The 21,934-nt window shown below is 43.8% G+C and overlaps 1 protein-coding gene and 1 pseudogene across 1 annotated transcript in view; both read right to left on the bottom strand.

The window, feature by feature from the left end:
• The window catches only part of LOC111982696 (zinc finger and BTB domain-containing protein 16-A-like), a 30,105-nt pseudogene extending 17,234 nt beyond the window's left edge, over positions 1–12,871 (bottom strand).
• Positions 12,872–13,495: 624 nt separating this feature from the next.
• Positions 13,496–21,934, bottom strand: part of LOC111949413 (neural cell adhesion molecule 1) — a 125,576-nt gene continuing 117,137 nt past the window's right edge. The window contains exons 18-21 of the mRNA XM_070434158.1: positions 19,688–19,880; positions 19,072–19,188; positions 16,795–18,057; positions 13,496–16,006 (exon numbers count right to left, since the gene is read on the bottom strand). Coding sequence (XP_070290259.1) covers positions 15,892–16,006; positions 16,795–18,057; positions 19,072–19,188; positions 19,688–19,880 — 1,688 coding nt within the window. The 3' untranslated portion in view covers positions 13,496–15,891. The remainder of the gene's footprint in view (positions 16,007–16,794; positions 18,058–19,071; positions 19,189–19,687; positions 19,881–21,934) is intronic.

Here is a 21,934-nt window from a genome sequence, read left to right on the forward strand (position 1 = left end):
TGTTACCTGTGTGTGTGTGTGTGTGTTGTGTGGTTGTGTGTTGTGTGTGTGTGTGTGTGTGTGTGTGTGTGTGTGTGTGTGTGTGTGTGTGTGTGTGTGTGTGTGTGTGTGTGTGTGTGTGTGTGTGTTGTGTGTGTGTGTGTTGTGTGTGTGTGTGTGTGTGTGTCAGACAGTACCTGTGTGTGTGTCTGTTGTGGGCCTCCAGAGCATCTTCAGCAGAGAATGTAGCTCCACACTGATCACACACCAGGGCTCAGCTCCAGCTGCAGGGGAAATCACAATCATGTGTCATCATCAAACGCTCAACATATGGTGTACATTATTTGTGAGATGTAAACATTCAAGTATACAGTATGAGAAAACAACCAGCAACTTGTACAAAATGATTTGAATCATGCTGTAGAAGGTGCAACTGAATTTGATGGATGGAATTTATGTTATGGCAATCAATCAACATCTGATTCTCAGATGGCTATAAAAGCTGCACTTTTATTTCAGAATCAAACCACATTTTTATAGGTGAGAAAGCTGTTGGATTAAAATCCATATCAAACCTTTAGCCAATGCAATGCTCTATTCTCCTCGTACCCATTCTCTTCTGTAAACACTTTTGGTTGTTTACAGTTACATAAGGAGTCACACACAGTACAAAAGAACAAACCCAGTGGAAAAACACAACTCTGCCAAACAAAGGCACCAGACAGTGTTCCGTGGCCTCTCTCTTTCACAGTGAGGAGCTTAGCTGAGAGTTGTATTTACCCCGTTATTCATGCTCGAACAGTGTGCAGCCTGTCTACCTGAGTTGCCACAAAAGGACTGGGTGTTCTGTGCACAGCAGACACTCTGCTCTGAGCCCGCAGCATAGGCCTTTATCAGAAACCCTCCAGAGTCAACACTCCCTAGCCATCTCCCCTCAGTAACACACAGCACCCTGCTCACCTTTAGAAATGCCCTGTCTTTTTCCTATGAAGAGATCAGAGAAGCACAAGGGCACTGACACCACTCAGCTATTAGGAGATGCCGTTTGCTCTGACAAATAGTGATACTGCACACACAAGTGGCGTGGGCGAGTACACACACACACACACACACCACACACACACACACACACACACACACAACACACACACACACACACACACACACACACACACACACACACACACACACACACACACACACACACACAACACACACACACACACACACACACACAACACACACACACACACACCACACACACTGAATATACACTCCCAGCTGTTTGGATGTGGGCTGGCTTCTCGGTGAGATGTAAATCGGTTTCAGATCCATACGGCCCAGGGCTCATTCACTGATCTATTTTCTGCTCAGCTGGCTTTAAATGAAGTTAAAAATGACTCATAAAACGCCCACAAGCTTTGGAAACTGGAGCGCTACAGCCTAAATGTAGTCCTCTTCAACTCTCCCCACCTCCCTGTACAGTGCACTAGTCCCAGTGCTGTAGCTAGCTACAAACCACCTCATCCACAGATTTCACCTCATTTCAGATCCTTGAACATTTTCGTGAAACAAAAACATTTCAGCATACTATGTAGCCTTTACCTGGATGTATTGTGATGTACTGCAGGGCTGTCCTTGGCTGTGTTACGTTCTATGATAGTGTGTCCAATGTGTTACGTTCTGTGACAGTGTGTCCAGTGTGTTATGTTGTGCTGTTGTGAGATTGTGTGTGATTAGGGAAGAAGAAGAACATTGTCTTGTGCCGTCAAAGGCATGGAGTGTGCTCTCATCCATAAACCATCAAACTGTCTCCAGACGCGGCTGCAATAGCCCTCCATCAAAACACTTTGTCTGGCATACCAAAAATACGAGCCAGCATCGAGCTGAATACCAATCAGCCCATTAGAGCTGTGGAGCACTGGCTCCTTAGCAACCAACAGAGGATCTAAAGGCTGCTATGGGCTTATACGGCAACACACAATGACAATGAAATAAGATCAAGCTCTTCTTCTTTGTGCAATACAGAGGCTATACATTTTGTGTGTGAATACAAACCAGATGAAAGAAGGTTCCAGAAATCAATATTTGTAATGAAAGATCCAAAGTATCTAAATGATGTGTAACAGGCCTATATAACACCCACTATAGCCAGTATGTCTCATCAGGTCATACCGATGCAGACAGGATGAGTAAAGGAGAGTAGCCGTTAGCCAACTAGTAGAATGTGTCTAGACCTGATGCAAGCTATTGTGTTCCCATCACGGAGTTCCAAACATGGAATTTCAAAACTCATCATTAAATCTACACCTGGATTTAAAATATGTTCTACTGTGAGGAGGTCAGGTAGTTTATGAGCCACAGTTTGGAGAAAGGGAACCTCTCATCTGTCCGCCGTCTGTCATCTCCAAACACTTTTACAGAGATCAGAGGAGAGAAAGCCAGGGAGGTATAGCATTCCTTGTCTCTATTCTTCCTAACATTCAGAGTGGGTTTCTGTTTATATTTTAGTTTCATTTTTAGCCCCTCTCTCCACCTACTCCCTTCCCCTTTCTCCTGCTTCTATTTTGGATAAAGTGGCTGGGAGAGCGTCAGGTCTGATTAAGTCGCCGTTTGGGTACAGTGTGTTCCTGCGACACAACATCTGCGAGCGAGCCATCACACACGCTTCGGAACACTGGCAGAAACACCCAGGCCTGCCGGCAGCTGATGATGTCATCACTCAGAGGGACAGAGCTGGCGAGGAGCCAGACAGACTCTCCGAAAACACACACACACACACAGACAGATACAACAGAGAGAAGACAAAGAAGAGACCAGAGACCCATCTCTCTTCTTTTTGAGACAGAGACAAAAACACAAACACCCACGTACACATATAGACACAGACAAAAACACAAACTCCCACATACACATACAGACACAGACAAAAACACAAACACCCACGTACACATACAGACACAGACAAAAACACAAACACCCACGTACACATACACATACAGACAAAAACACGGACACACATACACACATGCAAAACCAGACAGACAATCCTCTCATAACAAGTACAAAAAAAAGGACTCGCCGCTCTGCCTGCAGCAAACCCCATCATATCATATCACACACGTTCAGTCATGCGAGGCATCATCTGCACTATTATCCTAATATTCCCCTCTGCAGCACAATGGCCAGACAGCAGTCCTCTAGACAGTTAAAACAGACCACAGTCAAAGGACAGATAATCTAATATATAGTACCAATAAAATATTATGTCAACAAAACTCTCTTCAATTAAATCAAGAACACATCAAAATAGAAAACAGAAAAGAGGATTTTCAACAGAAAACTAGAGAGATCCACTATAAACCAGACACCTCATACAATTCCTAGCTTTCTCCTTTAGATAATTCACTTAATCAAAGCCTGAAGTTAAAAGTTCTGAAAGGGTGTGCTATGCCTCAACAAACTTTTCTCTCCACTCAGAAATGTCAATGTGACTGAGGTGGATGATGCTCAGTGACCTGTCTCCTGATATGGACTAGCTTCATTACAACACCAGCAGTCACTAGAAGGACTGACTCCTCCAACCTTCAAACCTCTGCCTATCTCCATGACTGAGCATTGGCTAGCTAACACACTGCTGGATGTTCTGTGTCATCAGGCTCTTTCAAAACCCGGAGTGGCGCAGGCCTGAAATGCCGTCTGCGTGGGAGAAGAAAGGGTAGAGGTTGGTGCTCTGATACTGATGATGGCTTGGTTGATTGATTTAATTATGGGACCTGTGGACCTGTCTGTGGACCTGTGGACCCCCTTTAAACCAACCAACCTCTAGTTTAAACCCACCAACCTCTTTAAACCAACCAACCAACCAACCTCTAGTGTAAACCCATCAATCTCTAGTCTAAACCCACCAACCTCTAGGTCTAAACCCACCACACTCTATGTCTAAACCCATCAACCTCTATTCTAAACCCATCAACCTCTGTCTAAAACCACCAACCTCTATTCTAAACCCATCAACCTATAGTCTAAACCCATCAACCTATAGTCCTAAACCCACCAACCTCTAGTCTAAACCCACCAACCTCTTTAGACCCACCAACCTTTTTAAACTCACCAACCTTTTCAAACCCACCAACCTCTTTAAACTCACCATCCTCTTTAAACTCAACTAAAACCACCAAAACTCTTTCAAACCACCACCTGCTAGTCTAAACCCACCACCTCTAAGTCTAAACCAACCAACCTCTAGTCTAAACCACCACCTCTTTAAATCCACCAACCTCTTTAAATCCACCAACCTCTTTAAATCCACCAACCTCTTTATAAATCCACCAACCTTTTCTTAACCCACCAACCTCTTTAACCCACCAACCTCTTTAACCACCACTTCTAGTCTAAAATCACCAACTCTTAAACTGACCAACCTATAGTCAAACCCACCAACATCTTTAACCCACCAACCTCTTAAATACACCAACCTCTTAAACCCACATCTCTAGTCTAAACCCCACCAACCTCTTTAACCCACCAACCTCTTTCAAACCCACCAACCACTAGTCTAAACACAGCTTAACCTCTAGTCTAAAATCACCAACCTCTTTAAACTGACCAACCTTAGTCTAACACACCAACATCTTTAAACCACCAACCTCTATAACTCCCAACCCTTAAACCCCACCATCTCTAGTCTAAACCACCAACCTCTTCAAACCCACCAACCTCTTTAAACCCACCCAACCTCTTCAAACTCACCAACCTCTTCAAACCCACCAACCCTTTAAATCCACCAACCTCTTTAACCCACCAACCTCTTTTAAACCCACCAACCTCTTTAAATCCACCACACCCTTTAAATCCACCAACCTCTTTTAACCCACACACTCTTTAACCCACCAAATTCTAGTCTAAAATCACCAACCTCTTTAAACTGACCAACCTATAGTCTAACCACCAACATCTTTAAACCCACCAACCTCTTTAAATACACCAACCTCTTAAACCCACCATCTCTAGTCTAAACCCACCAACCTCTTTAACCCACCAACCTCTTTCAAACCCACCAACCTCTTTAACCCACCAACCTCTTTCAAACCCACCAACCACTAGTCTAAACACACTAACCTCTAGTCTAAAATCACCAACCTCTTAAACTGACCAACATATAGTCTAACACACCAACATCTTTAAACCCGCCAACCTCTATAAACTCCCCAACCCCTTAAACCACCATCTCTAGTCTAAACCACCAACCTCTTCAAACCCACCAACCTCTTTAAACCACCACCTCTTCAAACCCACCAACCTCTTTAAATCCACCAACCTCCTTAACACACCAACCTCTTTAAACCCACCAACCTCTTCAAAAACCCACCAACCTCTTTAAATCCACCAACCTCTTAAATCCACCAACCTCTTTAACCCACCAACCTCTTTAACCACCAACTTCTAGTCTAAAATCACCAACCTCTTTAAACTGACCAACCTATAGTCTAACCCACCAACATCTTTAAACCCACCAACCTCTTTAAATACACCAACCTCTTAAACCCACCATCTCTAGTCTAAACCCACCAACCTCTTTAACCCACCAACCTCTTTCAAACCCACCAACCCTTTCAAACCCACCAACCACTAGTCTAAACACACTAACCTCTAGCTAAAATCCCCAACCTCTTTAAACTGACCAACCTATAGTCTAACACACAACATCTTTAAAACCCACAACCTCTATAAACTCCCCAACCCCTTAAACCCACCATCTCTAGTCTAAACCCACCAACCTCTTCAAACCCACCAACCTCTTCAAACCCTTCAAACCCACCAACCTCTTCAAAACCCACCAACCTCTTCAAACCCACCAACCTCTTCAAACCCACCAACCTCTTCAAACCCACCAACCTCTTCAAACCCTCCAACCTCTCAAACCCTCAACCTCTTCAAACCCTCCAACCTCTTCAAACCCTCCAACCTCTAGTCTAAAATCACCAACCTCTTTAAACCCACCACCTATAGTCTAACCCACCAACATCTTTAAATCCACCAACCTCTTTAAATCCACCAAACTCTTTAAATCCACCACCTCTTTAAATCCACCAACCTCTAGTCTAAAATCACTAACCTATTTAAACCGACCAACCTCTAGTCTAACACACCAACCTCTTTAAAACCCACCAACCTCTTCAAACCCACCAACCTCTTTAAATCCACCAACCTCTTTAACACACCAACCTCTTTAAACCCACCAACCTCTTCAAACCCACCAACCTCTTTAAATCCACCAAACCTCTTTAAATCCACCAACCTCTTTAACCCACCAACCTCTTAACCCACCAACTTCTAGTCTAAAATCACCAACCTCTTTAAACTGACCAACCTATAGTCTAACCCACCAACATCTTTAAACCCACCAACCTCTTTAAATACACCAACTCTTAAACCCACCATCTCTAGTCTAAACCCACCACCTCTTTAACCCACCAACCTCTTTCAAACCCACCAACCTCTTTCAAACCCACCAACCACTAGTCTAAACACCACTAACCTCTAGTCTAAAATCCCCAACCTCTTTAAACTGACCAACCTATAGTCTAACACACCAACATCTTTAAACCCACCAACCTCTAATAAACTCCCCAACCCTTAAACCCACCATCTCTAGTCTAAACCCACCAACCTCTTCAAACCCACCAACCTCTTCAAACCCTTCAAACCCACCAACCTCTTCAAACCCACCAACCTCTTCAAACCCACCAACCTCTTCAAACCCACCAACCTCTTCAAACCCTCCAACCTCTTCAAACCCTCCAACCTCTTCAAAACCTCCAACCTCTTCAAACCCTCCAACTCTAGTCTAAAATCACCAACCTCTTTAAACCCACCAACCTATAGTCTAACCCACCAACATCTTTAAATCCACCAACCTCTTTAAATCCACCAAACTCTTTAAATCCACCAACCTCTTTAAATCCACCAACTCTAGTCTAAAATCACTAACCTATTTAAACCGACCAACCTCTAGTCTAACACACCAACATCTTTAAACCCACCAACCTCTATAAACTCACCAACCTCTAGTCTAAACCACCAACCTCTTCAAACCCACCAAACCTCTTCAAAACCCACCAACCTCTTCAAACCCACCAACCTCTCAAACCCACCCAACCTCTTCAAAACCCTCCAAACCTCTTCAAAACCCTCCAACCCTCTTCAAACCTCCAACCTCTTCAAACCTCCAACCTCTTCAACCCTCCCAACCTCTTCAAAACCCTCCAACCTCTAGTGCTAAAAATCACCAACCTCTTTAAACCCACCAACCTATAGTCTAACCCACCAACATCTTTAAATCCACCAACCTCTTTAAATCCACCAAGCTCTTTAAATCCACCAACCTCTTTAAATCCACCAACCTCTAGTCTAAAATCACTAACCTATTTAAACCGACCAACCTCTAGTCTAACCCACCAACCTCTTTAAACCCACCAATCTCTTTAAATCCACCAACCTCTTTAAATCCACCAACCTCTAGTCTAAAATAACCAACCTCTTTAAACCGACCAACTTATAGTCTAACCCACCAACCTCTTTAAACCCACCAACCTCTAAATCCACCAACCTCTAAATCCGCCAACCTCTTTAAATCCGCCAACCTCTAGTCTAAAATCACCATCCTCTTTAAACCAACCAACCTCTAGTTTAAACCCACCAAGCTCTATTTTAAACCCACCAATCTCTAGTCCAAACCCACCAACCTCTTTAAACCCTCAGCCACTGGTTAAACCATCAACCAGTGGCGTCTACCTTCACATGCTGAGAGGCCTTTAGATCTCTGTACAGGCAAGCTACTCTCCTTCCTCCCTCCTCACTAATGCAAAGGAATGCATACCAAATGCACTCAGACAGTTTTAAGTATGAGGCACATCTAATAAAAAATTATCTTACAGAATTGTGAAAATGTTTGCAACTTTGTAAACAGCTTCATTATGCCACACCATGTCTCCTAAGCTGCTAAGAAAGACCTATTTCATACCTCTTATGAAGTCCCTCTATTCAGGCACAAGAGCAGGTGTCTTTTTAAACAAATTAACATATTTAATATCATTGCTCCCAGCTCTTTCCTTTGAAGTCTTTTAATGTGTTAAAAGTTAATTAAGACCCCAAAAAATTGCCAACCTTTAAATTAGAAGTTGTGCACTACAATTTATCTCTTCCTTCACATCCTAACAAAACAATTAACCATTTAGCATGGCAACTCCAGACTCACCACACACACACACTCCACATCCCTCCGTCTGTCTCTCACAGACCTCCTAGTGTATAGCGACCAGACAGAACACTTTGTGGGTGAAGGGGTGACATAAGCCAATTGCAATTTACTTAGATTTTTACTTTGATTACCAGCATTTACTAAATTATTACAACATTATAATAATCTGCATTCTGCTAAAATAAATGCTGTTTCACTCTCTAACAAAAGACCTCCTTCAATGATACCTAGATATCCATTATACTTGTGTACCCCTAGAGATATAACAGTGAGTGGTGTATGCAGTCAGCTACACTCTGTGCTCTACCTGTGTTGCTCTATGACCTCTCTGTCGTGCAGCTGGAGACCACAGTCCCCACTGCTCTGAGTCTGACTCTGGCCCTCCCGCCTCATCCCTGCTGCAAACTGGCCCAGCCTGCTGAGGATCTCCCTGTGGAGCAGGCCCTGGTTCAGGAGCCCCCCATAGGCCCTCAGGTCCAGGGACATGGCCAGGGAAGGGGCCACCGACATGGGCATAGGCAGCCCCACCTCCCCTATGTGGTTGGAGGGCATGGAGGAGTAGAGGGAGGCCAGGTGTTTCTCAGCTAGCCCAGGGAAACTGTCCAGAGGAGAGTTGTTCCCCACTATGCACCCCTCCTCTTGGCCCGAGTGCTGCTCTCTAGCAGAGGTGATGACACTGCCTCTTTGGGGGGTCCCCGGGCCCTCATCTCTGGGATGGTCCGACTCACAGCCCCCCTCCCCTCCGCTGTTGGACCGGCCCTCGTAGCCATTGGCTTCATCCACCTGCATGTTATTGTCCTCTGTCTTTATCCTCTTAGCCAGAGGCAGGGAGGGGTCCTGGGCTCCATTGTGGCTGTACTGCAGTGGAGACTGACCCAGGCCCTCCAGACTAACCCCTCCATCTTGTGTGGGGCTGGCTACAGGGAGCCCCATAGGTAGTCCCCCTGGCCCAGAGGGACTCCTGTCAGTCATGTGGTACAGTGCCAGGTGGTGCAGGGCGGTGGGGTTGATACCACCCTCCTGCATGGAATGCTTCTTGGATATTAGCATGTTCCTCCAGTGCCTTGCCCTGCTTTGTTCGCTCTCTCCAGACCCGTGGTTCCTCCCACTCAGACTCAGGTGGTCRTGCTTCTCCTCTGACTGGATYGTCTCCAGGACCTTGAGGCACTGCTCCTCCAGGTACTCGATRTCCAGGATCTCAGCGGCGTACAGCAGGTCATCCAGGTCCTCGGCCGTGGCCTGCAGGGAGGCCGTGTAGGCYTACTCCAGGATCTGCTGGAAGGTCTTGGGGGAGAGGAAGTCGAGGGCGTAGCGCAGGCTGCTGCGGTGGAARAAYATCTCAAACATCTTGCTGGTGCAGGCCAGGACGGTGCGGTGGGCCGGGAACTCCTGGCCGTCCACCGTGATGATTACGTCACACAGCGTTCCCGACAGACGCATATGATTGGCCCTGTACAGGAGCGTGGCGGGGAGAGTGGGGTTGTGGAGCTGGAGAACACCCATTTTAGTCAGATGATCCGTACGGCCTCGGACCCTCTCTGAGCCCACGCATGAGGTGTGTTCTATCCCACCTGCTTTTCCTTCAGTGTATTTATAAGTCTAGATAAAGGAGAAACCACATTAAATATTACATCTCAGATCATGGTAATGAAGAATGGTCTGGTTGATTGCCATGGTTTTTGTAAAAACATCAGAATTATGTCTTGTGTCAATATCTTGCATGTTCAGCAATTGAAGAGGGAAAAGTAATAATACTTTAGCATTGGCTGACCAAATGTCAGGGACTGGGCTAAAATGTTGATATTGTATAGTAATGTGTCACTATAAGGAAATACACTGGAAGCAAACACAGGGGATTTATAGGCTCCCCAAAACCAGCAGTGCCCCATGAGGTCTGTTTGAGACTGGTTACGTATGCCTACATGCCATAGGCTGCAAGCAGACAGAGCCATACACTATTACATGTGCTGTAAATGTATTACGCCTCGATCACACCTACAGATTATTTGTGCAAAATAGTATGCAAAAGTTAAACATTCACCTTGTGCTACCATTTCTGTCGAGCTGTCTACGCATACAGTTTGACTAACACGTTCGATAAATACAAAGTATGCACCACACAGAATGCACTGCAATTGCCTCTGCAACGTAATGCTGTAAGACAAACGCAACGTTCCATTGGAAATTAATGTACTTCTGGTGTTCCCGAAATGCAAACCCTGTCGGTGTGATCTAGAAATTAGAGTTGCTGGCTGATATACAGTACCAGTCAAAAGTTTGGTCACACCTACTCATTCAAGGGTTTGTCTTTATTTTTACTATTTTCTACATTGTATAATAATAATGAACATCAAAACTTTGAAATAACACATATGGAATCATGTAGTAACCAAAAAAGTGTTAAACAAATCAAAATATATTTTAGATTTTACATTCTTTAAAGTAGCCACCCTTTGCCTTGATGACAGCTTTGCACACTCTTGGCATTCTCTCAACCAGCTTCATGAGGAATGCTTTTCCAACAGTCTTGAAGGCTGCTTTTCCTTCACTCTGCGGTCCAACTCATTCCAAACCATCTCAAATGGGTTGAGGTCGGGTGATTATGGAGGCCAGTTCATCTGATGCAGCACTCCATCACTCTCCTTCTTGGACAAATAGCCCTTACAGAGCTTGGAGGTGTTTTTTGGGGTCATTGTCCTGTTGAAAAACAAATGATAGTCCCACTAAGCGCAAACCAGATGAGATGTTGTATCGCTGCAGAATGCTGTGGTAGCCATGCTGGTTAATTGTGCCTTGAATTCTAAATAAATCACAGACAGTGTCACCAGCAAAGCACCCCCACACCATCACACCTCCTTCTCCATATTTCATGGTGGGAACCACACATGTGGAGATCATCGGTTCACCTACTCTGCGTCTCACAAAGACACAGCGGTTGGAAACAAAAATCTCAAATTTTGACTCATCAGACCAAAGACCAGCATTTTGACATCAGACCAGCTGTCTAATGTCCATTGCTCGTGTTTCTTGGCCAAAGCAAGTCTCTTCTTCTTATTGGTGTCCTTTAGTAGTGGTTTCTATGCAGCAATTCGACCACGAAGGCCTGATTCACGCAGTCTCCTCTGAACAGTTGATGTTGAGATGTGTCTGTTACTTGAACTCTGTGAAGCATTTATTTGGGCTGCAATCTGAGTTGCAGTTATTTCTAATGAACTTATCCTCTGCAGCAGATGTAACTCTGGGTCTTCCTTTCCTGCGGCGGTCCTCATGAGAGCCAGTTTCATCATAGCGCTTAATGGTTTTTGCAACTACACTTGAAGACACTTTCAAAGTTTTTGACATTTTCCAGATTGACTGACCTTCATGTCTTAAAGTACTGTTGTTTCTCTTTGCTTATTTGAGCTGTTCTTGCCATAATATTAACTTGGTCTTTTACCAAATAGGGCTATGTTCTGTATACCACCCCGGCCTTGTCACAACACAACTGATTGGGCTCAAATACATTAAAGAAAGAAATTCAACAAATTAACTTTTAACAAGGCACACCTGTTAATTGGAATGCATTACATGTAACTATCTTATGAAGCTGGTTGAGAGAATGCCATGAGTGTGCAAAGCTGTCATCAAGGCAAAAGGTGGCTACTTTGAAGAATCTAAAATATATTTTGATTTGTTTAACACTTTTTAGGTTACTACATGATTCCATATGTGTTATTTCATAGTTTTGATGTCATCACTATTATTATACAATGTAGAAAATAGTAATACTAAAGTAAAACCCTTGAATGAGTAGGTGTGTCCAAACTTTTGACTGGTACTGTGTATCGAGATATGGTACCATTTTGCGCAAAACACTGTCGGTGTGATCAAGGCGTAATGTTTTTAGGGGTGGCCACTCTTAAACCAATATAGCTCATATAAATAAATGCTACGACAAATAGTTACATGATTATTGGTTATATTTTCTGACCTTCAGTGACCACTGACCCATATCCACTTGATGGGTAATGCTGAAACTCAGCCTGGGTAGTTCAGTAACAGAGCGCATCAGGTGCAAACTGAGCTTTGATGGAATAACGAATTCCTACCCCAAAACACCAGCATTTAAAATTATATAGTTACTAAATCTCTAAACATGAAATAATTCACTATCGCCATAATGTTAAACTGTATAGGAACAACATATAACCTCGGCGCACCGCACATCACGGCTCAGTCACGTCTCTCTCTGTCTGATCGTACCGCGAGCATACTAAGCAGTCAAGTTTTTAAATCCCTGTTACACTAACTGCGGAGAAACTTTAGGCTCAATAACATTTTCGGAAATGCGACCACGTATACAATAACAAACATAAAGGGATTGCCATTTAGTAAATATGTCAATTAATAATTTAACATTGTCCATGAATTGCAAATAGGTTGAATAATAGCTATTTCAGAAAGTATATTCGAATCACCTGTGCAATGGCAGTATTCTTGCAATATTTTTCTCTATCATTCCCCTTACCTTAGTGGCCTTTTATGTCCTCACTTAGCCGATTGATTGCGTTATCATTCAGGCAACATAATGGCAAGGCAATTCACAGAACCCGCTCCAAACTCATCCACACTCCAAGTAGGCAAATCATCACCCAGGCGACGTCACAGCTTTGAATGATTGTCCTCTGTTCCCGGTTCTATCAAGGCTGGAAAGAGAGACATCTACAGGGCAACAGTCCTCACAACCTATGTTTTGGGCAGGGTGAATAAAAGTCAGTAGTCTTTAGATCCAGATGCAATTGAAACCAATTAGTTAAATTAACCATTATTAATCACTTACTGAAAAATTATACATTCAGATTTAAAAAATACTGGTAGATCTGCCTGGGTGATATGGATCTGACCTAGGCTCATTACAATTCTATTAGTCACTCTAGTCTAGACAGAGGAGCAACAGGAGTCACTAACTCAGGGACTCTGGGAATACAGCAACAGATTATTATACTCTGTTACCATCTAACATTCTCCCATCTCTTCACCTAATCTAGAATGTAATAATTTAATACCTTCATCAAGGAGTCATATTACTTTATCATCAAGGACATTGATTTAATCTGGCAAAAAAAACAACACTTGTAAATGGTCATTTCATGCCACCTAGTGCTCACACTTGTATACTACATCTACAAACAAGATGGGGGGGGGGGGAAAGGGCAGACTAATAATATAATGAGATAAAACAAGGATTTGCCATGAAAACAATGGTAAACAGCGTGAATTTCCAAAACCTTGTTTTATTTTGTAAATGGGTTAGTATTCAGACTGTACACCGCTGAGAGCAGAACGGTCCACTGGGCGTGACCCAATAAGAACACGAGGCTCCAGAGACAAGGGACAGGGTGGGAGGATGACAACAGCAGAGGGTTGTATTGTACAGGTTCTGGCATGACTGTTCTATGCCACTGATGTACTGAGGGGAATGATTGTTTACATGAAAGTGGCAGAACAACATATGAACATTTTGGAGTGTTGTTTTCTTCTGTTGTCAGATGGCCACCCTGCCCTCTGTCTCTGGTATTATAAACTCAACAGGCAGCAAGCTCATGATGCCTGCTATTGTACAAAAACAAAATCAATTCAAAGACAACATTACAGAACACTTGAACAACAACTGGGGACTAAAATAAAGCGTTTTATAGGCCTGAACAGACCTCATTATGATAACTCCCTCTCATAACTCATTATGAAACTCACATTGCCTAAATAAATATAGGTATGTCTATTTGGGTTTCTGTTACACATATTTTATAAAGTACAGTTTGAATTCATCATGCCAAAAACTCAACATATCTCCCCAGGCTGTGTTACAGGCCACAGTAGACCGCTGTGTGACGGGGAGAGATCAACAACTGTATATATACTGTATGTGTCACATTGACCACATTAAGTCATTTGCTGTACTGTTTTTATAGATACCATTTAAAAAAGAATATACAGGTAAACCTTTCATGACAAAGCTATGCAGATATTATTGAAAGTGACGACAAGACAACCCACTGACACAGTCACAGCGCACAAGCTCGCAGTCAGGAGTGGAAAAGAAACCTTTCCATTTAGAGAGTACAAAAATGCTTTTAAAGATTTTTGCTTCAAAAACACGATTTTAAACAATAAAAGTCAGGCATTTGATTTGTTTTCTTGTGAATATGATAAGATACTCATCATAGTTGATGTTAAAACACGGAGGTGGTGAAGCTTGGGTCATGATGAGACATTCACTTAGATCACTTAAAGTTCTTCTCTACAACCTTTCTCTGTGAGAACCATTGGATCTGTTGCACTTTGTTCTATCTTGTGTTCCATTGTGAATACCGGTACAATATTAGCTGCTCAATACGCACTTCTCCATTTAGCACAACATAGTATTTATTTCCTGAATCCCCAGGTACGGTGAGTTGAAGACATCTCATATGATAACTCCTGATTCATGTCTATGATAATATGACTTTCTCTGAAACCCGAGCATTCCCAGCACTGTGGGCTGCTACAGTAGCTGGTCAGTCTCTGTCAATGAACTTCTGTTTGAAACATGAAAACAATCTGTATGATAACCCACCCTAATACAGACATAAAGAGTAAAACAGTCAAATGTTTCAAACAAAACATTAAGAACCATTTGGAAATCAGACATGCAAACAGACTATTCGATGAGACTATTCGATGAGACTAGCCCTCAAACATTTGAACAATGTAACATGGAAATAATAAAATAATGTCTATATAGTCAATCTCTTCATATATATATATATTATACATTGACTGTACAAAACATTAGGAACACCTTCTCTTTCCATGACATAGAATGACCAGGTGAATCCTGGTGAAGGCTATAATCCCTTATTGATGTATCCTGTTAAATCCACTTCAATCAGTGTAGATGAAGGGGAGGAGACCGGTTAAAGAAGGATTTTTAAGTCTTGAGACAATTGAGACATGGATTGTGTATGTGTGCCATTCAAAGGGTGAATGGGGAGGACAAAATATTTAAGTGCTTTTGAACAGGTTATGGTAGTAGGTACCAGGCACACTGGTTTGAGTGTGTCAAGAACTGCAACGCTGCTGGGTTTTTCACACTCAACAGCTTCCCGTGTGTATCAAGAATGATCCACCACCCAAAGGACATCCAGCCAACTTGACACAACCGTCAGAAGCATTGGAGTCAACATGGGCCAGCATCCCTGTGGAATTCTTTGGACACCTTGTAGAGTCCATGTCCCGAAGAACTGAGGCTGTTCTGATGGCAAAAGTGGGTGCAACTCAATATTAGGAAGGTGTTCCTAATGCTTTGTACACTCAGTGTTATGTTCCTGAATAATCCATTGTTTATCTGCAACCGCACTGAAAACAATTATAACTCTGAGTAATTTTGTCTCCTATACCACTTGAGATCACTCAAATGGTGTTCTTTAGTGTTCCATGGGTGTAGCAAAACAAATCATACGTGAGATTTTTTTTTTTTTTGCACAATCGGATTGTGCTCTAATGGACTCGATTGCACAAACACATGTTGTTGTTCTGGAAATGCAGAAAGGGCACTGGAAAGAAAAACTGCTGCAGACTGTAATGAGTGTTGCTGCCGCCGCCATCTTGGGTGGGCTGAGGCTGCCCAATCATGCCTTGCTGTCGCTGGTGTTTGTCTGTGTGACATCGTTGTGTTCTGTGGTCACCTCTGACTGGGCTGTCTTCACCTCCTCTGCTTTACTCTTCTCATCTCCAAATATCTTCCTGCAATGGAGAAAATATTAGAAATGAACACTCATTACAGTCTACCTGCAATGTAATAGAGAAACAACAACAGCTGCGTTCAAACAAAAAACATTGCAAATACACACATTTACATTCTAGCAGACGCTTATCCAGGGAGACTTACAGGATACATTAGGGTTAAGTGCCTTGCTCAAGGGCACATCAACAGATTGTTCACCTAGTCGGCTCAGGGATTCAAACCAGCGACCTTTCGTTTACGGGCCCAACTCTCTTAACGCTACTTTTCCAATACATTTTTAGACAATAGCCATTGGTAGTAATTGTTAGACGATTGATACCAGCACAAGTAATATAATTACAGAGCACCTCTTGAGTCAAAGTGATAGAGCACTACTAAGGACCACATAATAACCAAATGATCGTCTGGGTGAGTGAAAGGCCTGATCTAGTCTTTGGCCCTATCCCCAGCCTAAGAGCAGTACCAATGCCCGGCACTGTCATTACAACACTGCTACTGCACAACCTCCACAACACACTCTACAAGGAGTACCATACTACTACACAGCACTGTACACTCCACATGATGCTACCTACACACAACCACTACCATGGCAATGACTACAGCACTTCTGTCACCATTACACAAGTCTCATTAATTAACAATTATCACCACTGTTACCACAATTGACTACTACAATTTCACTTCACAGGACAAATGGAAAGGTGGTGACTGAGCGATAATAGAATAGAAGTTAAATGGGCACACAAAAACATTGACACGTATAAACCTCTAGAGGGAGCCATACTCGTTGTTGAGTGGAGCAGCCTTGGCCAGACTGTCTAACTCCTCCAGAGCAGGAGGGCCTGAGGCCTGGAGGTCTGCCCCGAACCCGTCTCCGTTAGCCTGGAAGGAGGAGGAGGAAGGGACAGGGGCAGGGGAGGGAGTGGGACTACTCTGAAACCTAGTGGGCCCTGCTGGCAGGGAGGGGCTCTTAGTCGCCACCCCATTGGTCAACTCAAACTCTATCTCTGGGGCTTGGGGCTCTGTGGTGATGGGTATGTGGGGGGTCAGAGTGGGTGTTGGGGTGTCGTAGGTAGTAGAGGCAGGTGTGATAGTGACCGTGGGGGCAGCAGGTGTGGCAAAGCTCGGAGCAGTGGGAGCATTAGGGGCAGGTGTGGGGGCACTTGTGGGAGCAGGAGTAGGAATGAGAATGTCTGGGAAAACAAGGGCAGATTTGGTTGTGTTCTCATGTACGATAGCAGCAGTTACATCAGCATTGAAGGCAGTAGTATGAGCACTAGAGACAGATGTGGGAGTGGTAGTGGGGTCTATATTAGGGGCAGGAGTGTGAGTGTCTTTGGTAGTAGAGTTTGGTTTGTCAGGGTCAGGGGCTGGTGTACTAGCGCCCAGGACAGTAGGGGTACCAGGGACAGGGGTAACAGTGCCGGTGGCAGTAGGTGCAGGTTTATCGGTGGAGGTGTCAGAGGCTGGGAAAGTGAATGCCGTAGGAGCAGGAGAGGGGCTGTCTGGGGCAATAGGAGCAGCTTTCCTGGTGTTTTGGGTAGGAGAGGCAGTGGAGGGGGCAAGAGAGGGACTGTCTGGGGCAGATTTCCTGGGGGCCACGGTGGTGGAGTGGGTAGGTGTGGGGCTCTTGGGAGTGGGAGGAGAAGGAGCAGGTCTGTTAGAGTTTCGACGTCTAGGTGGTATTGGAATAGGGGACTTTTTAGGAGATTTAGGGCTATCTGTGGCACTAACAGCAGTGGCAGACATTTTGTCCTCTGCTCTAGGAGAGCTGTCTTCTAGAAGGTCTAACAGGGGGGCTACTCTAGCTGTAATGTCAGAGGTGGAGATGAAGGGGGTTGGGGGGGCTGTGTTGGACTCTGGGGTGGGTGCCGGGGCGGGGGCAGGCAGGGGGTCAGTAGCGAGGGCAGACAGGCTACAGTTGAGAGCGGTGCTCTCACTAGAGGGGCTGTCCTGGGTGGGGTCATAGGTTGTGTTGGCTGTGTCAGAGATGGTGGCTACAGACGAGAGGGTGTCCAGAGCCAGGGCAGCAGTGTGAGCGGCCAGCCTGGGAGAGAGAGCAGGGAGAGAGCAGAGACACACACACTAGACASTGAGGTGACTGGGACCCGARSTGGGGACTGGGGAGGAGGGGTGGASAMGAGGAGCAYGCAGGAGGTTKYGGTTAGGGGAGGCATGCAGTTAGATATCACACACACAGAGCAGCCAACATCAACTAGAGAGAAAGGACACACAAGGGGGTTCCATGCAGTGAGGCACATCAAATAACAAAGGACACTGTCCATGCACAGACATGGAGAACATGTAGGGTCTAATGAACTGAAAACACACAGGTCTTTCTAAAGGAAACCACATCACTACACACAACCACCTGAAGGGTTGAATAGTACCAGACACTCATCTCATGTGACTTCAGTTTTTAATGTCTCAGTTTTTAGACTGGTTTCATCAAGTTCACCATATACAGGAGGACAAAAGCACAGTGGATCTATTCATGTCTTTGACTGGTAGCGATTCAACCTTGATATCGAAAAGCTAAATCTCCTGAGAAATTTCCTGAGAAAATCCTCCTGAGAAAAATGTATTGTGGCAGCAAAAACACCTTCACCCACACCCCTCCCTCCACCCCCTCCCTAAAACAACCACACAAGAAACAACAACACACACAAGGTTTTTCACACTGCATGTTGTTAGACCAGGGCTATCCTTAACCCTGGGTTAAAACTAGCCTAGGGTTAGCTAACCCTCCTTTTACACAATCATTTGTTAACCCTGGGCTAAGTGCAGTGTGAATGTGACTATAGAGAAATTTCAACAAAAAGCATAAACACATGAGCACACGACGGTGCACTCTGTTTATAGGAATCACAGGCATACGTATAAACCAACTGCCTATGCTCAAAAAGTCATAAACATTAATTAATGTACTCAAAATTGTGCAAGAATATTGTGATTTTTACAAGAGGAGTGAACTATGCTTTAGCCTAACAATTATATGTGTGTGTGTGTGTGTGTGTGTGTGTGTGTGTGTATGTGTGTCTGTATGTCAAGCTATACTCACTCTGGCTCTGTAAGGGGTGTGGTCTCATTGGGTTCTGTGGGTCCTCCTGCATTGTGATTGGCTGTGCACTCATCCTCTGTCCTCACTTCCACTATCGGCTCTTTGGACTCGTCCTTTCTGTGGACCAAAGAGGATTCTGGGATGATTACATGGACACCATGACACAGAACTACTGCATAATGAGGATGACGCAATTAGAAAAATCTCAGACGAAGGTCATTACGGACCCAAAGTTTAGCAAATTAAAACTGTGAAATTGCATCTGATTGAAGTGTGCAGAGACTCCTTTTTCAGCCTGTCAGCATCTCAAATGCACCTTACTCCCCCTTTTTCTTTTTCTTTTTTCTTTTTCTTTTTTACATTTATTTAACTAGGCAAGTCAGTTAAGAACAAATTCTTATTTACAATGACGGCCTAGGAACAGTGGGTTAACTGCCTTGTTCAGGGGCAGAACGACAGATTTTTACCTTGTCGGCTCAGGGATTCAATCTTGCAACCTTTCGGTTACTAGTCCAACTCTCTAACCACAAGGCTACCTGCCGCCCATATGGGCCCTGGTCCAAAGAAGTGCACTATATAGAGAACAGGGTGCCATATTGAGACAATAGACACTCACATGAATGCGGCCTTGCCCTGTTCTAGGTTGTGTCCCTTGGCCCCGCTGCCTGGCTTGCCACACAGACACATGATGAGGCCACACTTGTTTGTGAAGTAGCAGGTGACGTCCACAGCCAGGAGCAGCAGGACGAAGGCCAAGATGAGGATCCCTGCCATGATGCCCGTGGAGAGGGCAGACTCCCCGTCTATATCTACAGTACAGACACAGCATGACTCACTAGGAACATACAGCACCACAGTTAGACAGCTGAATGCATGTGGACATACTGTTAGAAAATGAAAATATCTCTGTTTTCTACACAATGGTTTCATAGAACACAGACAACTCACCTGTCATGCACATTGACATAGTTTCAAGATATCACAGCTTCTAATCAGATGTTTTGTGATGTTAACTTCATACTGGTACCTTGACGTGCTCAAATTGGGAGATCAATGTCTCCCTGACAAGGCTCAACAGACATCACACGTGACCTGTACCTTGTCTTTGGAACAGTAAAGGCATCTATCTCCATCACCTGCCCTCTAATAAATGCAAACCCATTAAGATGTATTAAATCAACTTTATTCGATATTAGTCATAACCAAAAACACCTGAAGAAAATGCATAATATGTGCTTCAAGAGATATTTTGTAAACAACCATGTATGTGTGGCCAGCTAGTGACTACTGTACCACACACAATACATGATCTCTAGCATTATCTGTCCAGTTTACATTCTAAAGAGAGCACCCTGAATATCAGCTCCTCGGGACTTCTGATTCACATACAAAAAAGAGTATTAACAATTCAGTATTGACTTCAGGGTCTATTTGTAATGCAGTTGTGGAACAAAATAATCACAACTTAATAGTATAAAAAAATGTATTGCTAGTTTTCAATGACATTTGTAGTTCTTCAGGAATCAATAACACACAATTGACTGCTGCAGTTCCCAACTGTATCCATACTGCTTATATGTATGTAGACAGTGTGTCATAATACAACAATATTAATATTAGCATATTATAATTTGGTACTTTGTTAATTAAATGTCCATGTAAAAATGAATGTTATTAAAAATCTTTACAGTACATACAATGTAGTAAGTGGAAAAATAATATACATCCTTTACGTAAACTGCCTGGTACTCACCACCATTCACTCAGTACTCTACCACAGTATTCAGAATAAAATTACCATTCATTCAATACCCTAGTGTTCATTAATGTAAACTGGAGCTCCATTCAGTTCTCTAGTTCGGAATGCTGCTACTAGCTGTGCTATGTTGCTGAGCGGAGTGGAACAGCACTGACCTGTAGGAGACAGCTGATACTAGCCTAGTCCTATATATGTTTGTGCTGTATAGCTAACTCCTTACTATGGTTGTTGTCAACGGCCATAGGAATTAGCTATACTGCACAAACAGATCTGGAACCAGGCTAAGCTGATACCAGTGCCTTTGGTTCAGTTCAGTCAATCAGGCTGGTCTATTCTGTAGTTACTCCCCACCCAGTGAGAGACATGTGTCTGTCTAGGCATCCATCCAGAGAGACAACCAGCCATGTCAGAGAAAGGCTAGCTTTCTTTCCTCTATGTGTGTGTGAGAGAGAGACCAGCATCGCCTCATATAACTAGCTATGAGAGCAGCAACACAGCTACTATGGACATGACGAGGGAGATCAGAGTGTATGTCACAGACGAACAGCCCTGGGTCGCTGCTCAAACCAAATATAGTCAAAACCAACCGAAAGAAGCGACACAGATTCAGAAAAGAAGAATACGTAATGAGGAAAATGGTCATGTAGTGAAGTCCACCAGTTTCCAAAACCAGGCAAGAGTGCAGAGACATAGGGAGAGAGAAAAGGGAGGAGAGGGGGGGAAGGGGGAGAGAAATGAAGAGAGGGAAACAGAGTGGAAATGGACAGAAGGGTGGGAAAATGGGAAGAGAGGGAGGAGAGGAGAGAGAAGAGAAAATATGTCAAGTTTGTAAACAAAACTGAATAGAGAACAAAATAAAAGTTTAAAAAGTAGTTTTAAACTGACAAGGAGTTAAATCTAGAATCCGCAAACAATAACAATGCCGTCACCCCTTCTGTTTTGGTAAAAAGCGGAGGGCTGTGCCTAGAGAAATTTAACCACTCTCAAATTCATAGACAGCGCTATGGATGCATCCATTTGATCAAAATGATAGTTTAACCATGTTTTAAGGGTATACAGTGTTTGTTTACATTTACGTTGTTTACCAACAGAGAGTAAAAAGAA

Source organism: Salvelinus sp. IW2-2015, linkage group LG22 (genome assembly GCF_002910315.2).
Source record: "Salvelinus sp. IW2-2015 linkage group LG22, ASM291031v2, whole genome shotgun sequence".
Classification (NCBI taxonomy): Eukaryota; Metazoa; Chordata; class Actinopteri; order Salmoniformes; family Salmonidae; genus Salvelinus; species Salvelinus sp. IW2-2015.